Source organism: Paramacrobiotus metropolitanus, unplaced genomic scaffold (genome assembly GCF_019649055.1).
Source record: "Paramacrobiotus metropolitanus isolate TYO unplaced genomic scaffold, Prichtersi_v1.0 Parri_scaffold0000063, whole genome shotgun sequence".
NCBI classification, from domain to species: domain Eukaryota; kingdom Metazoa; phylum Tardigrada; class Eutardigrada; order Parachela; family Macrobiotidae; genus Paramacrobiotus; species Paramacrobiotus metropolitanus.
Window position 1 is genome coordinate 270,774 of NW_026570283.1, and position 22,894 is coordinate 293,667.

Sequence of the window (22,894 nt, forward strand, 5' to 3'; positions counted from 1 at the left end):
AAATAGTTTCTATGCTGGCACACGCAGCTGCTACTCGGGCGCCGCCAAATCCCACTCCTGAGAAAATATACTCCATAAACACGCCGAAAATTGATCCCGTCTTCCCGTTGATGTACTCGTATATTTTGGGTGCCAAGCACGCTTAATGCTCGTGAATCACAGGATATCCGATCCTGATTGACTCCGGTGCGCTATGCAGGCTGCAGGCCCGTTAATTGTTTGCCAGTCATCGATTCTCTGTACGAGTACAGTATGCCTCTGTACGACGCATTCGTTCGCGTTGTGACTCCACTCCGGCTGTGCACTCGATCAGCCAAAGCGGTTATTTCACTCTGGCAAAACGGATCGGATTGACCTGGATTCTGTCGTTGTAATTTTGCTGCTTTTATTTTTCCCTCCTGACTCTGATCCCATTTTCCCCAGGATAAACCGCTTTTACAGGATTGGGTATTCATTCTTCTACCAGCCTTTGACGAAATTGTCCGCCTCGTTGGTCCGGCTGCATCAGTCTGCACCGGACGACTTAACCTGCAAAAGCAGCTTAAAATGCTTGGAAAGCGAATCTTCCGGCGTTTGCGGATTGCCAGTTCCTTTTTGCACAGCGAGTTTGCTGTGCATTTGTCGCCAGCGTAATTAGCAATGGATATTATGGCTTGTCTGCGATGCTACTTCATGCATTTATGGCGGAGCAAACTGCTACAGGTAAATTAGAGGAGCTTATCGAGGAAAAACTTGCTTGCAGGCAGTTTTGACTTTTTGCTAGTGTAAGTTATGTTCGCTAAAACATGCATTTTGATTTGCCGTTTGCGTTCGTCCGATAGAAATTCGGGTTGTCTTGTCATTCTGCCATTGTTTTTGTGTATGTATGTAAAACATTATTACAAGCCGTTTAACCAGTGATAAGCACTTTACAAAGTTTTTACATCGATTAATGATTACTCACTTGTCAAATCTACTCTAGCCATGTATTTTTTAGCGGTATAAGTAATAAATCGCTGTAAACTTTTAATCGCAAATTATGCACTATACGTACGCATGCCGTATTGTAGTTTTTTCAGTGTGATACTGTATTTCGTAACAAGCGCATCAGCTCCCGTGGTCTATAAATTGAACACATGCTGAGCTTTAGAAGTTAATCAGAGAAAAGATATTCCCAGTTTCCCCTGGAACGATATTGATTCGATTTTCTTGAGGGTTTGCTATGCATTCCAGACATTTTCTGATAAATTCTTCTCTGGATTGTGTTTGCATCATTTATGCGGCTGTAACGCATCAGTGGTCAAATTTGCTTTGATCAGTGGAAATAATTAATGAAGCTTGGCGCTGTCGTGTGGGCTCGTATGAATTGTGCAAATCCCTGCCACACATGATGTAATGTGTCGATGTGAATGGTGAAAAGCGCTGATTTGACCATTTTTCGTTCCAGATGATGGACAAAACACGTTTGCCACTACACTTGTCAGGGCTTTGATTATTCCACTAGCCATTCCGGTTGACTGGCGTTTTAAGAAGCTACTGTACCTGTCGATTAAAAGCACAGATTTTGCCCCCCACACACTTTCTGCATGCATTGTCGGCAACGTTATTGCAAGTTGATTGCGGCGAGACGCAAATGTCGGTCGATAATCACAAGCAGGACGGGAACTGGGACGACTACGCGACTGGAATTCTGAATTGTGTGTTTTTCTTTTGATTTATACGAATTCGGGTTTTCCCGTAATTTTTAAAGTTTTTAATTTGTTTGGAACCGTCACAGATTTTGGACAGTAACCTAAACTTCTGCAGACAAAATTTGGAATTTTACCTTTTCTTTTTAAAATGCCATCTATTAAGAAAAACATTCGCAAATTAATGCGCAATCTGTCCAATCCGGGAATCGGAAATCACTCGCATCAGAACGGTTGCGCTTCGACGGAAGGCGAGAAAGCCTCCACAGGGGAGCAGCGTGTATCCTCACGAGGGCGGGCACTGCGTCGGACGGTTTGCTCGGATTCCGTGCACCACTATGAGTCATCGACGCTGTCCCCGTCGCGTACCGGAAGTGATCGCGAGTGGACAGTGCATTCGTCACCGCATCTGCGCAGTCCCAGTGCGGAGGGTGTTCTCGAGGAGGAAGATAACGGGAACTTTATTCAGCGTTATTTGAATGGGTAAGTGGGCTAGTGATGTAACACAATTGTTGCGCAATGTAGGGATTAGTTGCTCGAAAAAATTTTGTGTTTAGGGAATGGTTGACAGATGTTGCGACGACTTGTAATTGTGGCAGATTTGTGAAAAACTTGAATTCAGCATAAAACAATTGACAGGAAAATACCTTTATTGACCCAAAAATAAAACGAAAACGACATACGTACTAATTATCTCATGGTTAGTACTCACTTGTTATTTGTTTAATACGCATTGTTAAAATTAATTTGCATGTCAGATGGGATATACTACTACTAATAATACTCTGATGCTTCCATTACGTATAGAGTATGGTTTTTACAAAACCGTAAAAATGCTGTGTGTTTATTTTGCATTTTTCAACCGAGCTGATTTTCCGGTGTTTACGCATGTGTGAGAGTTTTCTAATATTGGTTGGAAAATGATTAGCATGGAACTTGCTCGGCATAATATGAACTCGTCCATCATGACATTTTAATGTATCGATGGGAAATATTAATTTAAGCTTGTAAGCGATCGCGTTCGTTAGTCATTACCAACTGCCCGCGCACATTTGCGAATTGAGCATTCATGTTATTCTAACCGGCGAGACCCTCATGCTCGATCTCCTCGATTCTCTTACGCCGAACGCTGGAATATGCAGAGCAATAGTCAACAACTTGTAACCGGAAATTTCGAGCCTTTTAATAGTCGTTTCAGGCCGAAAGCGGCGATGCCATTAAGCTCTATCATCACTGTCATGTCGAGAGAAAATCTGATTAATCCATAACGAAAAATCGTGGGGACGCGGGCCGAGATGTCCAACTCAATTAGTTTAAGTAGGATCCCTGATGTTTGCTGTTGCTATACAGAATAATGATAAAAAATGAGACGAAGTTTTAGATCTGATTTTTGTCGTAATGAGGAGAAACAAGGGCAGATGATGTTTCTTTTTTAATTTGCGCGTGTGCAGTGAATTAACAGTGGAAGTACTTACTGTGCATAAATTTCAGCAGAGCTTTGTCGTTTCCGTGGAGTATGAATTGTATTTAGTTTTTTTAAAAATTTGTACTTACAGATACTGTTGTGTGACATGCTTTCCCGTATTTGAGTTGCTTTATGGTGAAGTTTTTTGCCGATTAGACCTTTACAATTTACTCTTGAGAAAAACTGCATCGAGAAAAGAATTGAATATTGGAATATTGGAGTAAACAACTTATCGCAAGGAATTGCTGCCACAATACAAATGAAATCTTATTGTGTGAGGATGTAGACTGGTCCTATTTAATAGTTAGAGAATACTTCTAGTACTGTAAAATCGATTTTGAAAGCGGAAAATAAATTTGGTTGCAAAAGTGGAATAATGCGCAAGCAGCGTAAAAATTAACTCAGCAAGCCGACCGGAAACTGATAAAACGACCACTTTTTTCTCCAGTTTACTTTGTGCATTTTCGTTCCCCCCGTCTGAGCCGGTTTCGCTTGGTAGTTTAGAAAAGGAGTAGCTTCCTGTTATGTTGTGCGTTTTCGTCCCCGCCGTGATGGATCGATAATTCTTCAGTAGCTTGTTAGAGTCCGGGACGCGGTGAATTTAATTAGGGGATATTTACAGCATCCCATCGATTATCCCTACTTCTTTGAAGAACAGTCAATGATCGTGTTAGGTTGCGTGGAGCTGCTACGTCAGCGGGAGGGAAAATTATTGTTCGACTAGCACATTTTCCTCTGGTAAAGTTCGTCCGGGTCTTGACCTTGTCACGCATGGACTAAGAACGGCTGTGGTCGTCCGCAGCAACGGACGATGTTGGCTTCACAAAAGGGAAAACAAACGCTCGGATGATAAAGTATATCGCTTTATGCTGCCATTAATTCCATACTTTTTGTTGTTAGTGACATTGCTAAAAGCCTGAAACGTCTTCCTTAGCTCTAGCAGGTTGGTCGCTTTGTGGCAGTTATTATGAGTTATTGCAGAGGTTTCGCTCTTGTGTGCTTTCTTTCCTACTAGCTCGTACTGTATTGATGCAGCTTGCTCAACTTTGCCATTCTGTGCCCATTTTTTGTTCTTACTTTTTCTCGGCTTATGCTCCTCAGTTTTTTTGCGTCTGGTATTTCCTCTCATTTCTCATTTTACAATAGGAAGCCTGCTGTTTTATACATGTGGACCGGGGTTACCGCTGGTAATGCATGAAGACTTAGTCCTGTTTAAATTTTCTTTCTGGTCTAAAATCTTTTTATTCTACGTGCAAGTTTTTGTGCTGTCAATTGTTTCAGTTGCAGTATTCGAGTGTTTTTCCAATCCTTTCTAGAGTTACCGACAAACACAACCGAATTTACGTAATTTTGTTGAGCTCTTTAAAATGCGAAATGTCATGTGTGGACAGCACAAAATTCGTTTGGCATTAAATGCAAATTTCTCTGCTGATTAATAAGTAGTTTATCCGCTCGTTTTCTGCTGACCCGAAAGAAATTGGTGAAGCCTTTCGCGCGTTGTTCGTTTCTTTTGTGGTAATCTACGATAAACAAGTTCGATCGGACTTGAAGTACTTTCAGCCTGTACATTTATCCGTCAGTCGTGCATTGCATTACGTCTTAAAGCCATTAAAACTGATTGATCAGGTAGATTAAAATGTTTGTATTGAATGTCACAACGATGTTTTTAGTTTATTGTGGTACCGTAAACAAAGACGGTATATGAAGCAGTACTTACTACATTATTTCTGAGGTCTTCAATACTATACAATACGTACGAGATGCTATATGCGAATACTATACGAATATGCGAGTGCCGAATACTGTAATATGCGAAAACTATACACATTACTCGTAGATGATAGATACGTAACACTGGCTTAGATTTCAGTCAGGGTTTTCGTTTGTTCTTGTAGTTTAGAAGCAAGGTACTTAAATAAACAGTAAATAAGGCACAGAAGATAAACTTTTAGTCAGAAATGGGAAGGAATGAATTGTAAATAGTTTGACATAATATATAATTGTACGCAGTTGAATTCTTGTACTGTATTTACATGTTATTAAGGGTCAGAGAAATACCGAGGACCGCCCAAATCCACTAAAGTAAAGCTTCTGTTCTGGTTTTCAGTCAAATTCCCATGCTATACAAAAAACGCGTGCTAAGGAGGGATGCATCCGTTACTAAATGTGGCGTTGTTTGTAGGGAAATCGTGCGTCTGCATCCAAAAGTGCAGTTCGACCGTACCGGCGAGACGCTTCCCGTGCATGTCTTGGCCCCATTGGATCCGCAGGTGTGCGTGTGTGTAACTGGTCCCGATGAGGGCATCAGTCAGATCCCGTACCTGGGATCGCGGCGGATCTATGACAAGTCCTCCACGGAGGATTTCTACGCTGCCTTTCCGCCGGATACAGAGGAGAAGCTTCGCCATATGCCAGCGATGCTGCGTGCCGCCTACTTCGCCAAAAGCGGCCAGCAGTGTTACTTGCCGCGACAAGCCTTTCAGAATCTTATAGTCGGTGGACATCGCCCGCCAAAGTCAGCTGGTAAAGATACAAGTGTGATGATTAAAGGCGGCAGCGACCAAATCAACGGCGAAGGTGACACATGATATTGTTTATGTGATACCATACGCTATATAAAAGAGCGACTAGCTAGATGTTTTTTGGTGATTTATTTTTCTTTTTTCTACCTATGTAGAACTCCGTGTTGCAGGGTCGCCTTCGCTTTTTTCATCGTATTTTCCGTCAGATTTTTCTGTTAATTTGTCCGTTATATTTTGAAATCGTTGCTTCATTTTTTCGTTGTTGTCAGTTTATTTTTTTGTTAATTTTGAAATTTTTATTTGGTTTTCTTTATTTTTTGTTTTGCGGTCATGTGTTTATATTAATTACTCTGTGTTGCATTGTTATTGGCTCACGAAAAACCGCTGATCTTAAATGTCATATTGATTTTGTGCAGTTGCTGAAGTTTCTGGGTTTTTGTTGCAGCGATTAAGGTTGAAACAATACAGCCTCCATCCCAACCGCATCCGGTCATCCCGAACGGCCTACTGGCACCCAACCACAGCTCCGTCTTAGCCAAGACCATTAGCGTCGTCTCCATGACCCACATCGGTACAGCACCGCGCGCCCGAATCGATGAACTGTTGGAAGAGGAGATCCTCCTGCCTGTCACACCGACCGCCCAACCTCCCTCCGCCGTCAATCCCAGCCCGATGGTTAATGGAGCGGAAGCGGCGATGGAGCCCGATGACCCGCCAACGACTTCCGCTGCAATGCCGTTGCTCAACGTCATCATCGAGGAGAACGACGCCATGACGGAGGCGGCCGTGGTCGGTGGAGTGGGGAGTGATGCGGAGAGTGTCAGTGGGGCGTTGGAGGAGATGAAGGTGGAACTGTTTGCCGAGGTGGTAACGCGGGTGGAGAGTGCAGAGGAGAGCGAAACTGGCGGGGAAAAAGTGGAGCCCGTGGAGGAGAAAGCGGCTAAGGAGAACACGCCAGTGGCAGTGCCGAAAGCACCTGGACATCGGCGGTCGTACACCACACGAGAGAGTGGTAAATTGAAAGGTATAAAACGTCTTTGGAGAGTGTATTGGAAGTTGAATCGATTTAGTTTTGCTGATTACGGAAATTAACATTAGTTTTGCGGTTTTGGTTGTAGACCGTAAGCGTTTTCGTTCTCTACATCATCAGCGTTTTCGTTCTCTACATCATCAGCTGTTGGAGGATTTCCCTTTTTGTTTGGAAAGTCGCCTGCCTTGGCGGGGATTGGAGCCCAACGAGAATGACCCGGGTCTCTTTACGGATCTGAGCCAGTACGGCTCGGGAACTGACCGGGCGTATGGCGTGTCCACCACGTTATACGAAAGACATCCCTTGACAGGAGAAACAGCAGGTGTGTACTTACTTTCAAGTGTTAACGCATTCTTGCCAGTTTATCCTCAGCGGCGGGTCGCTGGTAGTGGAACCATGGGCGTAATTTGTTGGTTATGTGGAGAACTTTTTTGGGGCAAGGTTTTGCGGTGATCGCAGAGGAGAGTGTGTGTAGTTAGCTATTGTAATACAATACAATAGAGTTCGTGCAGATGCCGTGACGTAATATGACAAATTGCACAGTTCAAGTAGGTATATGAACGCGCGGTCGAGTATACATGTAAGTTTGTGCGAGGGAATACGGCTCGTAGTAGTAAGATTGCTTTAGAGGATGCGCAAGCACATACTTCGAGGAAGTATGCCGTAGGGTTTTTTTCAGTTTTTGAAAACTGATAATTATGGTATTGTTGTAGGCAATCCCGTGGCCGATGTTTTCGCGGTGTGCGCCCGCGACAATAACGCCATCTTGGCCATCGCCGATGGTGTCAATTGGGGCGATAAAGCCAAAGTGGCAGCGCAGTGTGCCGTGCGCGGTGCTGTGGACTTTCTGGAAGCCGTTCTTTTTCATGATGGACGATTGTTCCGCAGCACTAAGGTATGCTTGTCCACCATTAAATTTTATCGGTTTGTGGAAACACTGGAACCGTGTAATTGCAGGAGTTATTCTCGGTTTTGTTGGATGCTATGCACGCGGCGCATAATTTGGTGCTGCAGGAACATGGAGCTCTGGCTACTTTATGTATCGCTGCTGTATGCCCACTGCAGGATGCCCGACGATATGTTGTATGTGTTTGCAATGTGGGAGATAGCTTTGCCTATGTGTACAGCCGGAAGCATGGTGTGCGAGAGATTACCAAAGGTACAGTAGGTTGTTACTGTTTGTTTGGCTGGTTACACCCTTTGAAATAGTCAAAATTATCTTGACCTTTTGTGTTACGGCCACGAAGTACAACGCCATGCGCAGTTTACGAATAATTTAGTTGCTCGTGAAAGTCTGACTTAGACTGATACTTTAATTCTGTTGATATTGTACATTCCGCTTCGCTTTTGGTCTCCGTTGTTGAACTGTTTACTTGATAGAATAAGTTTGCGGTGTGATATCGAACAGTAATTATTTTTAATAGGTTCACGTTCGTGTAGAAGGCAGTAAACAGTAAATTCGTTGAGCAGTTCAGTTTCTTGTTTTTTATCTCGTTGTTTCAAGTTTTCCGCGGAGCTGGCTGTAAAATGATTTCTCTAGGCTCTCACAATGTGAATTCTAATCGTGATATGCGGGATGCTCTGGGTGCGCTGGGCCCCGTGGATGGATGCACTCCGGAGTTGTCGAACATCACATGCTCGATGACGGTTGTGGAGGCGGATGATATTGTCTTCCTGACGACTGATGGCATTTCCGATAATTTTGACCCGGTGATCGGGAAGTTCTGTGTGATTGAAAACGACGAGTCGGTGCTGAAACAGTTGAGCGATAGGGCTACGCAGAACGGTGATTCTTCCATCGGCAGCAAAAAGCAAAAAGGTTTGTCTTAACGGAAATACCGTTAGAAAGGATTTCTCGTTGTGCATTTTTCGATATGCCGTCCCGTGGTTTTTTCTGGCGCAATTTTGAAGAGAGGCGCGTAAAATTTCGGTTAGCAGTAACATTGGTGATATACTATCAGATACTTTATTCGATGTATTTTTTTTATTCAGTTTGAAAAAAAAACTAATTCTAATCGATCTGGTCTGCGTTAACGTAGGCCGCTTCGATGAAGAGGACGTACGGATTCCATTGTCATTACCGACGGTGTCCGCCCATCAACGCCACGAGCTGACTCTTTTGCGCATGGAAGATCTGATTCGGCATGGAATTACGCTAGGCGATAAGCCTTGCACCAATGCCAGACAACTGTGCCAGTGCTTTATTACGTTCGTTTATCAGCTGACGGCGGCTAAGCGGCATATTTTGGAGGATCCAGATCTGTACCCCGGTGAGTTATTATCAGAAAAACACCATGCGTGCCTGCCGAATTTCTGGCTTGTCATTAATTTTTGAAAAACTTTGTACTTAATTGTGTGCGCCTTTCGTAATAGCGGTAGTTGGACCGGTGAAACTTGTATCTTTCTTATTAACGTGAGAAAACTTGAATTTATATCATTTTTTAGAACCAAAATCTGACAAACCATCAAGCAGTCGCGCCCAGCAACGTCATCACCGACGGAAAGCCTGTGAACGTCTGGCACTGATGCCGGGCAAAACTGGACCACGCCACCCTGGTGGCTTACCAAGTGGGCGAATGGTGCGATCAGGAGAACGGCCGTCTACCGCTCAGCTATAGTCAGGTCCTTTTGAATCTGCACACACCCGGCGATCATCATCCGGTGGAGATGGACGGCGTCAGTGAAGCGCCGCCAGTAATGTTACGCGAACAGCGCTCACTGCTGGAAAGGTATTCAGTGATTGGTAGCCCGGATAAGCACCGGCGCAGTCTGCCTTTCCGGTCCATCGATAGTCCGGATGCAGAGCGGAGGAGTGTTATGATCAGTAATGCCGAGGCGGTGGAGTATGAGATTATCAATTTGTGAGAGCGGGAGGGCGATTAATTGGGGATGGCCAATGCAGCTTGTTGGAAGGATCTCTCGTGGTGTACTTTATCTTTTGATTTGCAGTCCGGTGATTTTGTCTAGGTTTAATTTTTAAAATTGTTCCGTTTGTGATCGGCATCCAGCGGTGGGATGAATATGTCCGTTTACTGTCCGTAGATGCAAAGTCGGACAAAATAATAAACGATGGTCATTGGATAAGGATATGTGAAAGTGCCCGTTTACGGGCTTGGCTACTCGAAATTAAATCAATCAATCAATTTTCAGAAACATGTGGGTGCTAACTGCTAACCATTACTTATAAACTGCCCACTGCGCAGTAGTGTCAAACTACTCGTATGCGAAATGAGCAATAACACTGTATTTTAGCGGATATCACAACATCACCCCTGCTGTAACTGTTACTTGATTGTTATTGGAGTTATTACCTTTTCTCACGTGCGAGTTTTGCGTACTCGTACCGTTGTCTCTCGTACCCTTGTCTTCTAATATAATAACTGGTTCTGAAAATCTTTTTGAATTATGTTTGGCTCTGTTTACTCTTTTTGAATTATGTTTTGCTCTGTCAAGGAAAAAATTCACCGGTGCAATGCATAAGCCTTTACGAATGCTAACTTACCTGTTGCCGGGAAGCTGGAGAAACAAGTCATCATTATTTCTGACCACCAGAATACCTTTTTTCGAATTGTTAATTTATACAGTGCTCGCACTTCACGTCACTACTTATATTGATCGAAGCTTGCTGATATCAGCACGAGAGCATTTTGATTTTATACGTAACTGTACGCGGTGCATCGGACCTTCGGTAAAGTTTCACTAGCGAATCGCGAGCCTCTCATGATCGAAGTGGCTGACAGTCAACAATTTTCAAAATTTCTGTTTCTAACTGTTAAATGATATCATACCGTAGAAGTGATTGCCATATCGGGTTCAAGTTCAAGTCTATGCCGTGGCTCATTTATGATATCATTTGCGTATACCGCGCCACCAGCCGGTGCATAAATAAAGCTCACGCCGGCAAAGGAAATCGCAAACCACGTCGAACGGTTCGTCAAGGAATGTTTCGTCGAAAGTCGAAACACCAGCCGAACTCTGCGCAGATAGAGCCTGAGATTTTTCATTGTACTGTATCTTTTTTTAAATTTAATTCATTTTCTTAATACTGTTCTCGTACTTGTCTGCATTGAATCACAATCACACCGCACTTTTATTGTCTGTGTGCGAAAGGTACGAAACTGTACAGGGTACACAACTAATTTAAGACACTAAAGTCTGAGTCGCCGTTCAGAAAATTATAACGGTTTTGCTATATAGCTAGCTGAATTTGGTTACCTGCTTAACAAAGAAGGACCGGACCGTCTTAACGTTTCTTGATTACGTGCATCTATGTTCTGTTATCGTTCAAAAGCGGAATTTACTGACTGTAAAGTTAGCGACCACAGACCACAGGAAACCGGAGGCGAAGCTGTAAGTATTTGTTTTTTAAAAGTACGGATAATGTCGGCAGAAGACGCCCCACCTTTCCCGCTCGAACTAACCAATTATGCAACGCAAGAACGCCAATGGCCAACCACCGGCAACCACATACTAGCTCAGTACGATGACACTTCCATCGTTGTCTACCAAGCCTTCAAACCGTCCATCGCCAAACAAATCGTCCACCACCAGTGTTACCATCATTCGCAGTGCATCGCAGCCGGTGTCAGTATGCAGCGTATGACATGGATTAAGCCCAACTTCCTGTGGATGATGTTCCGCTCCGGATGGGCTAGTAAGCCCAACCAGGAACGAATCCTGGCCATCCGTTTAAGCCGCCAAGGGTTCGAAGAAATACTTAGCGCAGCGGTCATGTCCCGTGACCTCGAAGGAAAGGGGCAAGGCAAAGATGACCTGGTGCGCTTACAATGGGATCCCGATCATTATCCGGATGGAACAAAGGTGGGGTGTTATTCCGATGGGCGACGAGCGATCCAGTTAGGGATCCGCGGGGAAATGTTTGCCAGGATGTCGGAGAAGTTTATCGTCAGGGTGGACGATGTGACAGAGTTTGTGGTGGCGATGCGAGAGCGCGTTGGAAAGGAGGATCTCTTAGTTCCTGTGGAAACGGTATATTGTGTTGAAAGTGAAGAACTGGCGAAGAAGATCTGCATTACATCGTGATCCGTCATTGTTGTCTCAGTCTGTTCGTTCCCGTGTTTTTATCAAGTGCATATTGAAAAATAGTTTGTCATTACATGCGCTGATACTGGAGCTGTCGGGACCCCTTCTTTTGAAATAAAATTTTATTTTTCGATCGTTTACTATTGAGGTAAAGCGAAGCCGCGGTCGTAAAGGAGATTGTGTGGTTGTAGGTACAGACCATACAGTACTGTACTGTAGTCCTACGAGTAGGCCTTATACAGTAGATCGGCTTCGGTAAAGCACACGAATCGTGCTTCGCAGCCATGAAGTATATGTAGATATTTGATGTACTAATAGATTAATTTTGAAGCGACTGAGCGATTTCACTGCGATCATACTCTCTCACCTAAAAGTTCTTGCAAAGGTCATGATAAAAATTAGTAAAAGCTGAAGTTGGTTGGTGGCAAACCTGGTAGACTGTAGGGCAGTGTAAGCAATTATTGGAGCTATAGATCGATTCCGATTCGGCGATTCGGCACAGTCTCACGCCTGCATAACTGCGCAATTTTACCTGACGTTGGAATTGTGAGTTATTTTTGGTCATGATTCGCAAGAGTATTCACGGTTAACTATTCTGACAAATACTTACTGAAAACCAAGTACGGAATGTGTCTTAAAATATTAATTCGATTATAATTATTATGTCTAGCGTACTTCTATAAATAATTTTATTCTGTATATTCCGAAAACGATCAGCCAAGCGCTTCTGTTTTCCCTGATACAAAGTATAATCGTAGAATATCGTGTACTGGCTGCTTTAATCAGTTGCTGATAAGAACTAGAGCAGTATTGGTGATATGAATGATTTTACAGTAAATGCGGGCGACTCACAATTTCGAACTACTAATCCAACAATTATTATTGATAGAAGTATCATGCTGCATTCTTCAGCGACTGCATAAACTTCAAGCGTGCTTCATACGGTCATACCCAAAGGCCAAAGGCGACACATCACTGCCTGCACGTAAAAATCAGATTTTCATTTGTCATCTTATATTTTGTAATTACTCGTACTAATAATTATTATTTTACTATTAGTACCGCACCACGCTGCACTCATTCGCATCATTCGCTCTTAGAATGACTCTAGATCTCTCCAGTTTCCAAAAAAATATTTCATTTTAACTCGTTAACGTTCCAGACTGTGACAGAAATGGATTCACACTCACTCGTCGTGGGAATCGATTTGGGAACGAGTTATTCTGCGGTTGCGATATATCTCAACGGGAAAGTGCAGATTATTGACAACGAGTTTGGCCAACGAATGACACCAAGTTGTGTGGCATTCGAAGAGGGTCACTTTATTGCCGGTAAAGAAGCGCGCGATAGCAGTTCGGCCAAACCAGTAAGTACTATTTTCGCAACCAAGCGAATCATCGGGAGAACATTCGACAATCCCGACGTACAAGAATATATGCTGAAATGGCCGTTACGCATAGCAAATTCCAGCGACGGCCTTCCGGAATTCGAAATCAAAGGTAGTTATGGGACTCAACGTTTCTCTCCAACCGTTATAACCTCATTCATTCTTAGAAAAATGAGAAATATCGTTGAAAGATATCTGGGAGACCAAAAATACCAGTTTGATAAATTAAAAGCTATGATAACAGTGCCAGCGTCTTTCACTGATTCGCAGCGCAGAGCAACGAAACTGGCAGCAGAAATGAGCGGATTCGATATTCTGGCTGTTGTCAACGAACCGACAGCCGCAGCCATTGCGTACGGATTCAACCGGTCAGAAACTAGCGAAACCATTCTGGTGGTCGATCTTGGTGGTGGAAAACTAGATGTGTCAATCATACGAGTTACCGAAGGAAGAAAGTTTGAAGTGCTATCAACAACAGGCATTCCGAATCTCGGTGGCGAGGATTTCGATGAAAGACTGGTACAAAACATTATAGCAGAGTTTGAGGGGACATACGGCGCGAATGTCGATCGTCGAGGCGAAGGGGTGGCTCGGTTACGACTGCGCGTCGAAGAAATCAAGCGTGGCTTGGACAAACCAGATACAAAGTTGTCGGTACATCTGGAAGCTTTTGACGGTAAACGGAGTTTGACAACAACGGTGACGACGGCTTTGTTCAGTGCCCTGTGCAGTGATCTGTTTGTGAAGATTCTCGAGCCAATCGACGAAGCGTTGCGACGTGCTGGCTTGAAGAAACCCGGTATTGACACTATCGTGTTGTCGGGCAGCGGCTCACGCGTTCCCAAAATCCATAGTTTAATTATGGACCATATCAATTATCCAGTTCGTGCGAAAGTAGTTAAGCTTGCTCCAGGATTTGCCGCAGGTGGCGCTGCAGTGCTTGCGCATCATTTCGCCAAGGTCGATCAAGATTTGATGAGCGATGACCTCCAACTTGAGTTACACGAAACGTCCTCGTACTGTATAGGAGTGGAAGACCCGGACGGGTTTATGGTCCCGCTCATTCCACAGAACACGAGAATCCCGATGCAGAGGACATTTACCAAACAACGGTTTGCAACGCAGGTCGACGGAACGTTAAAGGAAAATATCGACATCTTTGAGGGTGATGAACCCGTGGCCCGGATGAACCGGGTAGTTGGATACTTTCCTGTAAGAGCATTTGCAAAAGACCAATTTGGAATGGTGGACATTAACGTGACCTTTGAGTTCGATCGCTCTGGTATACTCCGTGTCATCGCGCTGGATAATCGAACCGACAAATTAATTCCTATGAGGCAGCATGGGATATTCGTACAAGAGCTCGAAGATGAACACCCAGTCGATCAGTTTCACCAGCATGAAAGATCTGCGGTAATCGCACATTTGGCCGATATTTCCGAGCCGCAGCTTTCAGCAACGCACCCTGCGGAACCAGTGACCGATTTTACGAATTGTCCAGCAGAAAACAAAACTCAAGAAGCTTTGAAAAACGCAGAACAGATAATAACAGAAGTGAATCTAGTAGAGACCATGTCACAACTAGGATTACACAATGTCACGCAGCCACTAGAAGACGGAGAAGGGTCACCTACCACATCGAAAATTTTCACTCAAAGTAAAAGTTTACTGCGCAGAGAGGAGAGCATGATTCTAGGTACTTTAGTGGAGAGGGTGGAGAAAAGCCAGACCGATCTACTAGTCCTGTTCAAAGATTGTCACTTCTTATTGTTAAATGGTGATAACCGGGAAGACCTGATTTCCTGCTCCGTCACTTATACGTTCACGACAGATATCTCAGAGCTATCGATACTGAATGTTAGCGACTACGGTAGAGGCAAATTCAAGCGAGCTAGAATTTTAAAAACCGGCCTGGAAATCCGCCCGTTCTCCTCGTGGCTACAAGAAGGCATCAGCATGCAGATATCTTGTAAGTACGAGTACTCGTACAATGGCTAGTTCGTTGTTTCATTTTCTGGCCCACATATCAGTAGTCTAACTGAAATTTTTTGTTTTCAAAATAGTTGCGAAGAAAATACCATCGACCAAATGGCACAAAGCCGACGGCAATCAGCCTTCCGGTTATGAGATTCCCTGGTCCGCAGATATCTGTGTAGAACATGTTCCAGACGAATGCATCCTCCAGTCAGTTCGCCTTTCGTTTATTAACCCGGAAGGACAGGGAAGTCCGATAACTGAAATAAACGCACAGAATGACTCAGACCTGTCCCGCGTAAACGAGAAACTGCTGAACATTAAAGGTCAAACATACTGCGAATCCAGTGAAGAACTCGGTGTCTTCCGCAAAGCGTATTGCTACGTCCAGATGTTAGTGCCGGTACGGAAAATTGTTCGGCAACAGTTCAGCCAGCTCAGACAACCATATGGAACTAATCTCCCAGCGATGTCAACACATTGTTATAAGGGACCCGATAATGTGACCTTGCGAAATAATGAATTCAGTATTGACGTCAACCGCGCATCCTTAATAAATGTATCCGCAAAAACCGCGCAAATTTTCGCTGATAAAAGCATCGGAAAAGTCGGTGTGTTTTATCTGGATATCACCAAGGAAGCGATCTTAGCAGTGTTGCACGCTGCAATCGGTGATGTCAAGTCTTTCGCGCTGGATCCGTATTCCATCCCTCCACGACTAATCTACGAACTGCTGTTTATTTCAACAGCATGGGACATTAGTCATCTAAAACTGTGGTCTCAGCTGGCACTTGTGGAGCGAATAGCTACTCCTGGCTTCGATCTGAATTCCATTCCTATGTCCGATTCAGTGGAGTTCATATGGAGCAGCTACGATTTCACCGGTACGAATGTCGTTTTATCGGCACTGGTGTTAGTGCTGCGTAGCATGGACTGCAATGAAGCGCGGTGGTTACTCAACGAACTCTTCGATTCCGAGAACGAAGCGCACATAAAGACACTGAAGAATGCGACCGAAGCAGCTGGCAATATAACTTCGCAAATCGTTGTTTTCGTTAAAATGCCATCGGAAGAAATGGTCATTTTGAAAGTGGATGGAAGAGATACTGTTGGACGTGTTAAGGCTCTTATTGCAGCGGAAGAGGATTTGCCTATTGACCAACAACGGATTTTGTTTTATGGTAGAACGCTGGACGAAGATTCGAGTCTGACCGAAAACAACGTGCAAAATGGTGCTGTACTGAATCTGTTAATTCGGAAGCAGTAACATGGTTACAAAATCACCGATAAGATAGTCTATCATCGCGCTCCCGATTCAATCCAAAATTCCGAATCGGCTGACGAAAGTACTCGTGTATTTTCAATACTGTATTAAATTTGTATTACTTCGCGTTGTACCGATTATACGTTCGATCGCATTTTACATGAGCATGCAGAGGGAAGATGGCTTTTGAATGTTTATTCGGTTTTGACTCCATGTACTGTACCTAGTTCCTGTTAACGTTCAAGGTACCGAAGAGCAAGAAGTTATATATGCACGGCCGATTTATTGCTGAGGATGCTTTTTTTGACTTTTATGACTTCATCGTCGATGTCGTCTCGGTTTATAGTTTTATTTATTTACCCACAGTAAAACCCGCAAGAAAACGGCGCATGCAGCTATGGAGTGACGCGGACAGTTGAATACGTAGGATTACAACGAAAGTTGGGAGATTCGAAAATTAACAATAGCAGGATGACGGTCGCTTTAGCTTTAATTCAGATAGTTTATGGATGGTCAGTGCGCCCACTGCGTTGTACAGGTATTACTCAACATGGTGAGCGAGTAACTGGAAATTAATCAGAAATATTTCGGAGATTTCGGACATGCTCCCGCGATTGTTTTGTCTTGCGCAATGTTGCGAATGTATGCCCTATGCTGTTTCGGTTGCAAACAGCGATCCAGCGACTAACAATAAGCGTAATGCATGCATGACTCCTTTCGAAAGGAAGCAATGCCAGAATTTCATGACAAAAATAATTATTATTCTCTAACCGAGAGCCACACCAATAAGATATATCCATCACAAATCACATCCAGCGTGCACCGAGCTCAAACGGCGGCCAGCAAATTAAACACATTAACATCCGCTAAAAAACCAAATCAAACTAAACCCAGCAACAACACAATAACCAAAAAGACTCAAAAGCCAAACACACTGAGAGAGAGCATTCATTTTGATTCCAGATTTAGGAAGATCGTTTGGGATTGCGGAAGTTCGCGCCGGCATACTTGGCCTGACCGCCCAACTCTTCCTCAATGCGCAACAGCTGGTTGTACTTGGCCAGCCGTTCCGAGCGGCAAGGAGCACCCGATTTGATTTGGCCAACGCCCAATCCCGCCACCAGATCGGCGATGAAGGCGTCCTCCGTTTCACCGGAACGATGCGAAACCATGACGCCCCAGCCGTGGGACTGCGCCAACTGAGCCGCTTCGATCGATTCGGTGACGGAGCCGATCTGGTTGACTTTCAGCAAAAGACAGTTGCAGGCTTTCCGCTCCTGGGCCATCTTGATGCGCTCCGGGTTGGTGACGGTGAGGTCATCGCCAACAATCTATGCACAAACAGCAGCTCAATATACAGCAGGTGCAAAAACATTGCAGGGAATCCCAATTTAAAAACATTTAGGAAATTAAATAAAGAAAAATTTCAAAGTTCTGCAGCGATGCCAGCGCATTACGGAAGTTATAGCAGAGTACCAACGACAACAGCCAAGACCAAGACCGCTGAGCAAATTTGTCTGAATTTTCTTGTAGAAACAGATGAGCAAATTCAGAGAAGCAGTGACAGACAGATAAAAGACAACAAAATATCGATAAATTGTATTATGTAATTAGTACGCTAGCTAGACATACAAAAGCAGGAAAAAACAAACACAAGCACATAAAAAATGCTTTGAAAAACCACAAGCAAGGAACGCCAGAATACAAATACCAATACATCCTCTGCACTCGTGTTAATTAAAATTAAATTTATGAGTTAAACATAAACAAATACAAAAATTATTAATGGTTCACAATTTTTCATGTACATATTGCACATTTACCTACAAAATTACTTTTACGCGTTTCTCGATTTTCCTGGCTCACATTCTATGGTTTTAAATAAAGCAAAACCAAATAAATTCCAACCAATTCAATTCCTTTAGTTCTACATATCAAGGCGCGACACCGCGCATTTTTTGGTATTTGATTGGCCTCACCTGGATATCGACGCTTCCGGTCAGTTTAACCCATGATTCCCAGTCATCCTGGTCAAAGGGATCTTCCAGAGACACCACATCGAACTCCTTAATGTAGCTCTTGTACACGTCACCCATGGCATCGCCACTCAACCACTTAGACTTGTCCGAATCCTTGTTTTTGAAGTCCAGATCGTACTGTTTGGTGGCCTCCTTGTAGTACTCCGATGCAGCCGTGTCCATGGCGATCTTCACCTTATCCGTGTAGCCAGCCAGCTGAATGGCATCCTTGATCAACTGCAGTGAGTCGCGGCCTTCAGTGATGTTGGGAGCTGAAAAAGGCTCAGCCATTCACTCCTTTTGGTTATGAGTTCACTACTAGTACTGTACTGCCATACGCGGTCCGTGCGACTATCGAATGACTGAAATTGTACGGTACTCTAAAAGCAGTTTTGCTTACCAAAACCACCTTCGTCGCCGACACCAACGGACGATTTGCCATAACGATCCTGGATGACTTTCTTGAGGTGGTGGTAGATTTCACTGCCCATGCGCATCGCCTCGGAGAAGTTTTTGGCACCCAGCGGCATCACCATGAACTCCTGCATCGCCAAGCTGCAATCGCACCAGACTGATACCATGAATGCTATAACAAATTTATTCGCTCCTCTATTTACGAATTAATAAATATGATATTAAAACATACACCTACTCGAATATACTCTTCACTGTTGATTTTATTTTGCTGATCCTGATTTTTGCAAACAATCTTTTTAATTTTGTTGCTTTTATCATCATTAATAAATAATAATACTGATAAGTCCGCCGTGCTGTCATACGAACCTTATCGCTTGTGCTGCAGTATCAGCATGATAGCATCTACCGTATCACCCAATATGGCCAATAATAATCCTTACCGGTTTCCAGCGTGGGAACCTCCGTTGATGACGTTGAAAGAGGGCACTGGCAGAATGATGTCCTTGTTACCAGCCAGACTGGCCAAGTAGCGGTACAACGGCAGGCCACTTTCCGCCGCAGCTGCCTAATAAATCACAACAATTTCAGGAAACTCACCAAAATGAAAATAAATACACAAGTCGTTTACATCTTGCATAAACAATGGTACATCACTAAAACTTGTTAAAGAATTAAACCAGTGGTCTTTCGCTAAAATCACCCACTTTGGCCACGGCCATGGACACACCCAGGATGGCGTTGGCGCCCAGACGCCCCTTGTTCTTCGTCCCATCCAGCTGGATCATGAACTGATCGATCTCCTTCTGCTGGCTGACTTTGAAGTTCTGCGCAATCAGTTTGGGCGCAATCTCGTCGTTGACGTTCTTGATGGCCTTACTGACGCCCTTCCCGTGGTACTCGCCCTTGACATCATCCCGCAGTTCCACTGCTTCGTGGATGCCCGTGGAGGCGCCCGAGGGAACCGCCGCGCGGAAAACACCCTTGTCCGTCGTCAGGTCCACTTCCACCGTGGGATTGCCACGACTGTCAAAGATCTGACGAGCGAAAATCTTCTTGATCGACATTTTTTAGCGGAATATCAGGTGATAATGAAAAATGCAAAATGCAGGCGGGAGGATGTAGAGCAGGAAATCCAGGGACTGAATGCGCGAGTTAGCAGCGCGACACCGGGCTTTTATACACCGCTGCAACGCGATACCATTGAGCCTCGCCCGTAGACAGCTGATTTGGTTGACGTAGAAAACTTGGCCCCGGGCATTTTATAGCTGCAGCGCGCTACTGCCCGGTGGAAAATTATGCGCTGAAGTAGAGCACAACTGTACAGAGATTTCATTTCCGGTGGCACGTTTCTCGCTTTCCTCTCGGCCGACGGCATGAGTGGTATCGGGCCTGCTATCGGCTAGCGTTTTGTCTCTGGACTTACGAGTTACGTTATCTTACATATCTGACAGCGAGGTAAGTACTGTACTGTATGTATCGTCCTCTCAATTCTCATTGTCAAATCAGCGTTATCAACAATGGTGTACCGGCATAAATTAAAACTGACACTGTTATTTCGTTCAGCAGCGGAAATAGATAAATATTACTCGTATTATGCAATGACTGCTATCCATATAGATGTATTAGATTACGAGTACTTACTACTTACTGCCACTAGACTTTTTACTAGAGTACAGTCCAAACCCAAGTCCAGATGTACAATACTTACAAATAAGTACAATTATTAAATAAACTTACTGAAGCATACAATATTTGATGCAATACGCATGAAGTATGAACAGCTACTGAACGTACGAAAAGCGTGATATTTTTCCGAAAAATTATACTCGTAGTGCATTCAAATCGAAAAATCTTAAAAGGCAGTGCACAACAATAAAATTCCAAAGAGAATGGCACAGCTCCTAAACAAAACACCAGAGACATAAACTCTGAGTTAATACAGTAGTCTTAGACCTTTATCTGTATAATAGATCGTACCGGTGTCACAGTTAAATTCGAGGAAACATTTATGAATTAAATAAAAAAAAACCATTCAATAACAATCATAGAAAACATCATCCCTGATGAAATTTCCTAATCACCTTCCCGCCCCGATAGATCATCCCATCCACAATCCCCGCCACGGTAAACAACCCTCCTACAATGGCACAGACACTGGTCAGAAAGTGCATGGTACTCCGGTATTCCTCCTCCATCTTCACCATAATGGGCGACAACTCATAATACACGAACAGTCCCGGCAGACCCTTCTCCAGCGTTCCTGAGCGGGCCAGCGATTTTTTATGCGTCGTCAGTGAATACTGGAAGGTGCGTGTCGTAAAGTTGTGCACCGAAGCGTACATTGTGGGAACGATCTTGGTGTAGTAGCTGAACATCATGGCGCCCTCGCCGGCCACGGCCATCATGTTATCCATGGGGTCAATGCGGCCGGGATACGGAACGCCGTAAGAGTAATGGTGGACCAGATGAGTGGTGTTAACGTCTTTCGCTTCGAAAGGGATCAGGTTATGCACGTGCGAGTGCATCCCGGAACCGCCGAATGTCGATCCGGGGGCGATGTGGAGATTGCCTTGAATTTTGTTCACTTCTACATAACCTGTAAAGTAAGTCAATCCCTGCAATTTTTGTGGGCACTAACAACAGCAACAGCACAATCACAGTAATATTCTACGATTATTGCTTTTTTGACCTAATTAAATGAGCCATTTTGACTGCTAATGTTTTTTCTAGAATTAACCTGTTGTTCGGCTAAGACAAAAATACCAGATGTAACTACTCATTGATGCGTAACCTATGCAAAATACTTATTAAACATATTAAACATGACACTATTTCAAAACACGTGAACAAATGAAACATCACATAAATCACTCGCATGCATTTTCATGCGTTACTGCAATACAAACCTAACCACTATTTATTGCAGCAAGAACGTACTCATTAAAAACCAATGTGGCAATGCAGTTTAAAGAGAAATCTAGACTCTAGAGTAGAGCTGCGATTTTCAAGCCGAGGCCAAAACACAGAATTCTACAATATCCCTACTTGGGTGGTCCCTAGAAGCTACAGCTGTCCAAAAAAAAGATGTTATACAACGTACCCGTGAGTCGGCATCCTTCCTTATTAATGGAAATGTGCTTCTCTTTAAACTCCCTTTTACACTGCTCGAAATCCTCCGTCGAACGCAGCGCCCAGCCCATCTCCATGTACGCCGAGATGATATCCTCACAGGAATTACAGCATTTCCGCTGCGCATTCTCCGCCCCGTAGCAGCTCCCACACGTCCCATTCAGCCCTACCGTCGTGTGCCCCACGCGCACCACCTCCGTGGGCTCCTCCTGAGCCAGATTGCCCAGCATGTCCGTCTTGTGTTTGGTGATGGTCTTCTCTATGGACGACAGCCGCTCGCCCGACGAGTCCATCACGTCCACGTTAAGGAATCCACAGGAAATCTTGTAGAACGTCACATCCAGGTTGATGCGCAGTTTCCCCGACCGCGACACGTCGACGAAGAGTGTCTCGGTGACTTTGAGCGTCTGGTAGTGGTTGAGTTCGGAGAGGAAGAGCAGCAGCATGAGGACTGTGCAAAGAATGGTGACGATGCCACCGGAGAAGGTCTGGATGCGGATCTCATCCAGGGTCTTGGAGAAGGCATCCAGGGGACGGATCTTATCGGCCAGCTTGCCCAATGCGGCCATTGTCAAGGCCGGATCGGGGAACTCAGCCTACTTCCACAGTCCTCCCAATCGATGTGATCATCAAACACACGAATGTGCGAATCGCACAAGCACTCCACCGTTACCGCACCCTCACTCGCGCACTGTTAAATTCCGAAATTTCACCAGATCAGGTTGGAAGGATAAAGGATTAAAAAATCAAAATGAAAACATCTCGAATCCCGATAAATCAACGAAGACCTTACCATCTAATCAGATTTTGTGTATCTGCGGCGCTTCGTAAATGCAAAAACTTTTTGGATTTTTCACGAATCCGTTTATTTACCCGCCAGAATTCGTGTATCGCCTACGTACACGGAAATGCAATGTTTATGAATAATTTAAAAAAGAAACAATGCGCAGCTCAGTGCATTACTTGTATAAATTTATG

At 44.2% G+C, this 22,894-nt stretch overlaps 5 protein-coding genes across 6 annotated transcripts; 3 read left to right on the plus strand and 2 right to left on the minus strand.

The window, feature by feature from the left end:
- Window positions 1-36: 36 nt before the first annotated feature.
- Window positions 37-9,771, plus strand: LOC129593660 (uncharacterized). Its single transcript, XM_055490090.1, is given in 11 exon segments — window positions 37-702; window positions 1,427-2,150; window positions 5,315-5,709; window positions 6,100-6,678; window positions 6,773-7,006; window positions 7,398-7,579; window positions 7,642-7,843; window positions 8,225-8,503; window positions 8,724-8,954; window positions 9,130-9,218; window positions 9,220-9,771. Coding segments are annotated over 10 exon segments (2,853 nt in total). The 5' UTR covers window positions 37-702; window positions 1,427-1,818; the 3' UTR covers window positions 9,550-9,771.
- An 807-nt stretch (window positions 9,772-10,578) lies between these two features.
- Window positions 10,579-11,860, plus strand: LOC129593739 (uncharacterized). The gene is made up of 2 exons (XM_055490191.1): window positions 10,579-10,794; window positions 10,882-11,860. The coding sequence occupies exon 2, from the start codon at window positions 10,954-10,956 to the stop codon at window positions 11,725-11,727; it is 774 nt and encodes a 257-aa protein (XP_055346166.1). The 5' UTR covers window positions 10,579-10,794; window positions 10,882-10,953; the 3' UTR covers window positions 11,728-11,860.
- A 762-nt stretch (window positions 11,861-12,622) lies between these two features.
- Window positions 12,623-16,746, plus strand: LOC129593746 (uncharacterized). 2 transcript variants are annotated; one of them, XM_055490199.1, is made up of 3 exons: window positions 12,623-12,712; window positions 12,890-15,083; window positions 15,178-16,746. In XM_055490199.1, exons 2-3 carry the CDS (start codon window positions 12,902-12,904, stop codon window positions 16,353-16,355), a joined length of 3,360 nt encoding a protein of 1,119 aa, XP_055346174.1. In that variant the 5' UTR covers window positions 12,623-12,712; window positions 12,890-12,901; the 3' UTR covers window positions 16,356-16,746. The 2 variants fall into 2 exon arrangements, with proteins under 2 accessions (XP_055346174.1, XP_055346175.1); XM_055490200.1 differs by lacking the exon at window positions 12,623-12,712 and having other exon boundaries at window positions 13,042-13,226; window positions 13,282-15,083.
- A 345-nt stretch (window positions 16,747-17,091) lies between these two features.
- On the minus strand, window positions 17,092-19,976 carry LOC129593748 (enolase-like). Its single transcript, XM_055490202.1, has 5 exons — window positions 19,492-19,976; window positions 19,228-19,352; window positions 18,771-18,925; window positions 18,332-18,642; window positions 17,092-17,683 (listed from the first exon to the last, which is right to left on the minus strand). The coding sequence occupies exons 1-5, from the start codon at window positions 19,849-19,851 to the stop codon at window positions 17,318-17,320; spliced, it is 1,317 nt and encodes a 438-aa protein (XP_055346177.1). The 5' UTR covers window positions 19,852-19,976; the 3' UTR covers window positions 17,092-17,317.
- Window positions 19,977-20,580: 604 nt separating this feature from the next.
- LOC129593749 (endoplasmic reticulum-Golgi intermediate compartment protein 3-like) lies at window positions 20,581-22,741 on the minus strand. Its single transcript, XM_055490203.1, has 2 exons — window positions 21,888-22,741; window positions 20,581-21,383 (listed from the first exon to the last, which is right to left on the minus strand). Exons 1-2 carry the CDS (start codon window positions 22,483-22,485, stop codon window positions 20,842-20,844), a joined length of 1,140 nt encoding a protein of 379 aa, XP_055346178.1. The 5' UTR covers window positions 22,486-22,741; the 3' UTR covers window positions 20,581-20,841.
- Between the last annotated feature and the right edge of the window lie 153 nt (window positions 22,742-22,894).

Excerpts from the sequence above, each read along its gene's own strand:
- LOC129593746 (XM_055490199.1), top strand. The coding sequence starts at position 12,902 with ATGGATTCACACTCACTCGTCGTGGGAATCGATTTGGGAACGAGTTAT. Across the intron at positions 15,084-15,177 it reads CATCAGCATGCAGATATCTT|TTGCGAAGAAAATACCATCG; the intron begins GTAAGTACGAGT and ends TTTTCAAAATAG.
- LOC129593739 (XM_055490191.1), top strand. The coding sequence starts at position 10,954 with ATGTTCTGTTATCGTTCAAAAGCGGAATTTACTGACTGTAAAGTTAGC.
- LOC129593748 (XM_055490202.1), bottom strand. The coding sequence starts at position 19,851 with ATGTCGATCAAGAAGATTTTCGCTCGTCAGATCTTTGACAGTCGTGGC. Across the intron at positions 18,926-19,227 it reads GGTTCCCACGCTGGAAACCG|CTTGGCGATGCAGGAGTTCA; the intron begins GTAAGGATTATT and ends GTGCGATTGCAG. Across the intron at positions 17,684-18,331 it reads CCGGAAGCGTCGATATCCAG|ATTGTTGGCGATGACCTCAC; the intron begins GTGAGGCCAATC and ends GTTTGTGCATAG.
- LOC129593749 (XM_055490203.1), bottom strand. The coding sequence starts at position 22,485 with ATGGCCGCATTGGGCAAGCTGGCCGATAAGATCCGTCCCCTGGATGCC. Across the intron at positions 21,384-21,887 it reads GGAAGGATGCCGACTCACGG|GTTATGTAGAAGTGAACAAA; the intron begins GTACGTTGTATA and ends CTTACTTTACAG.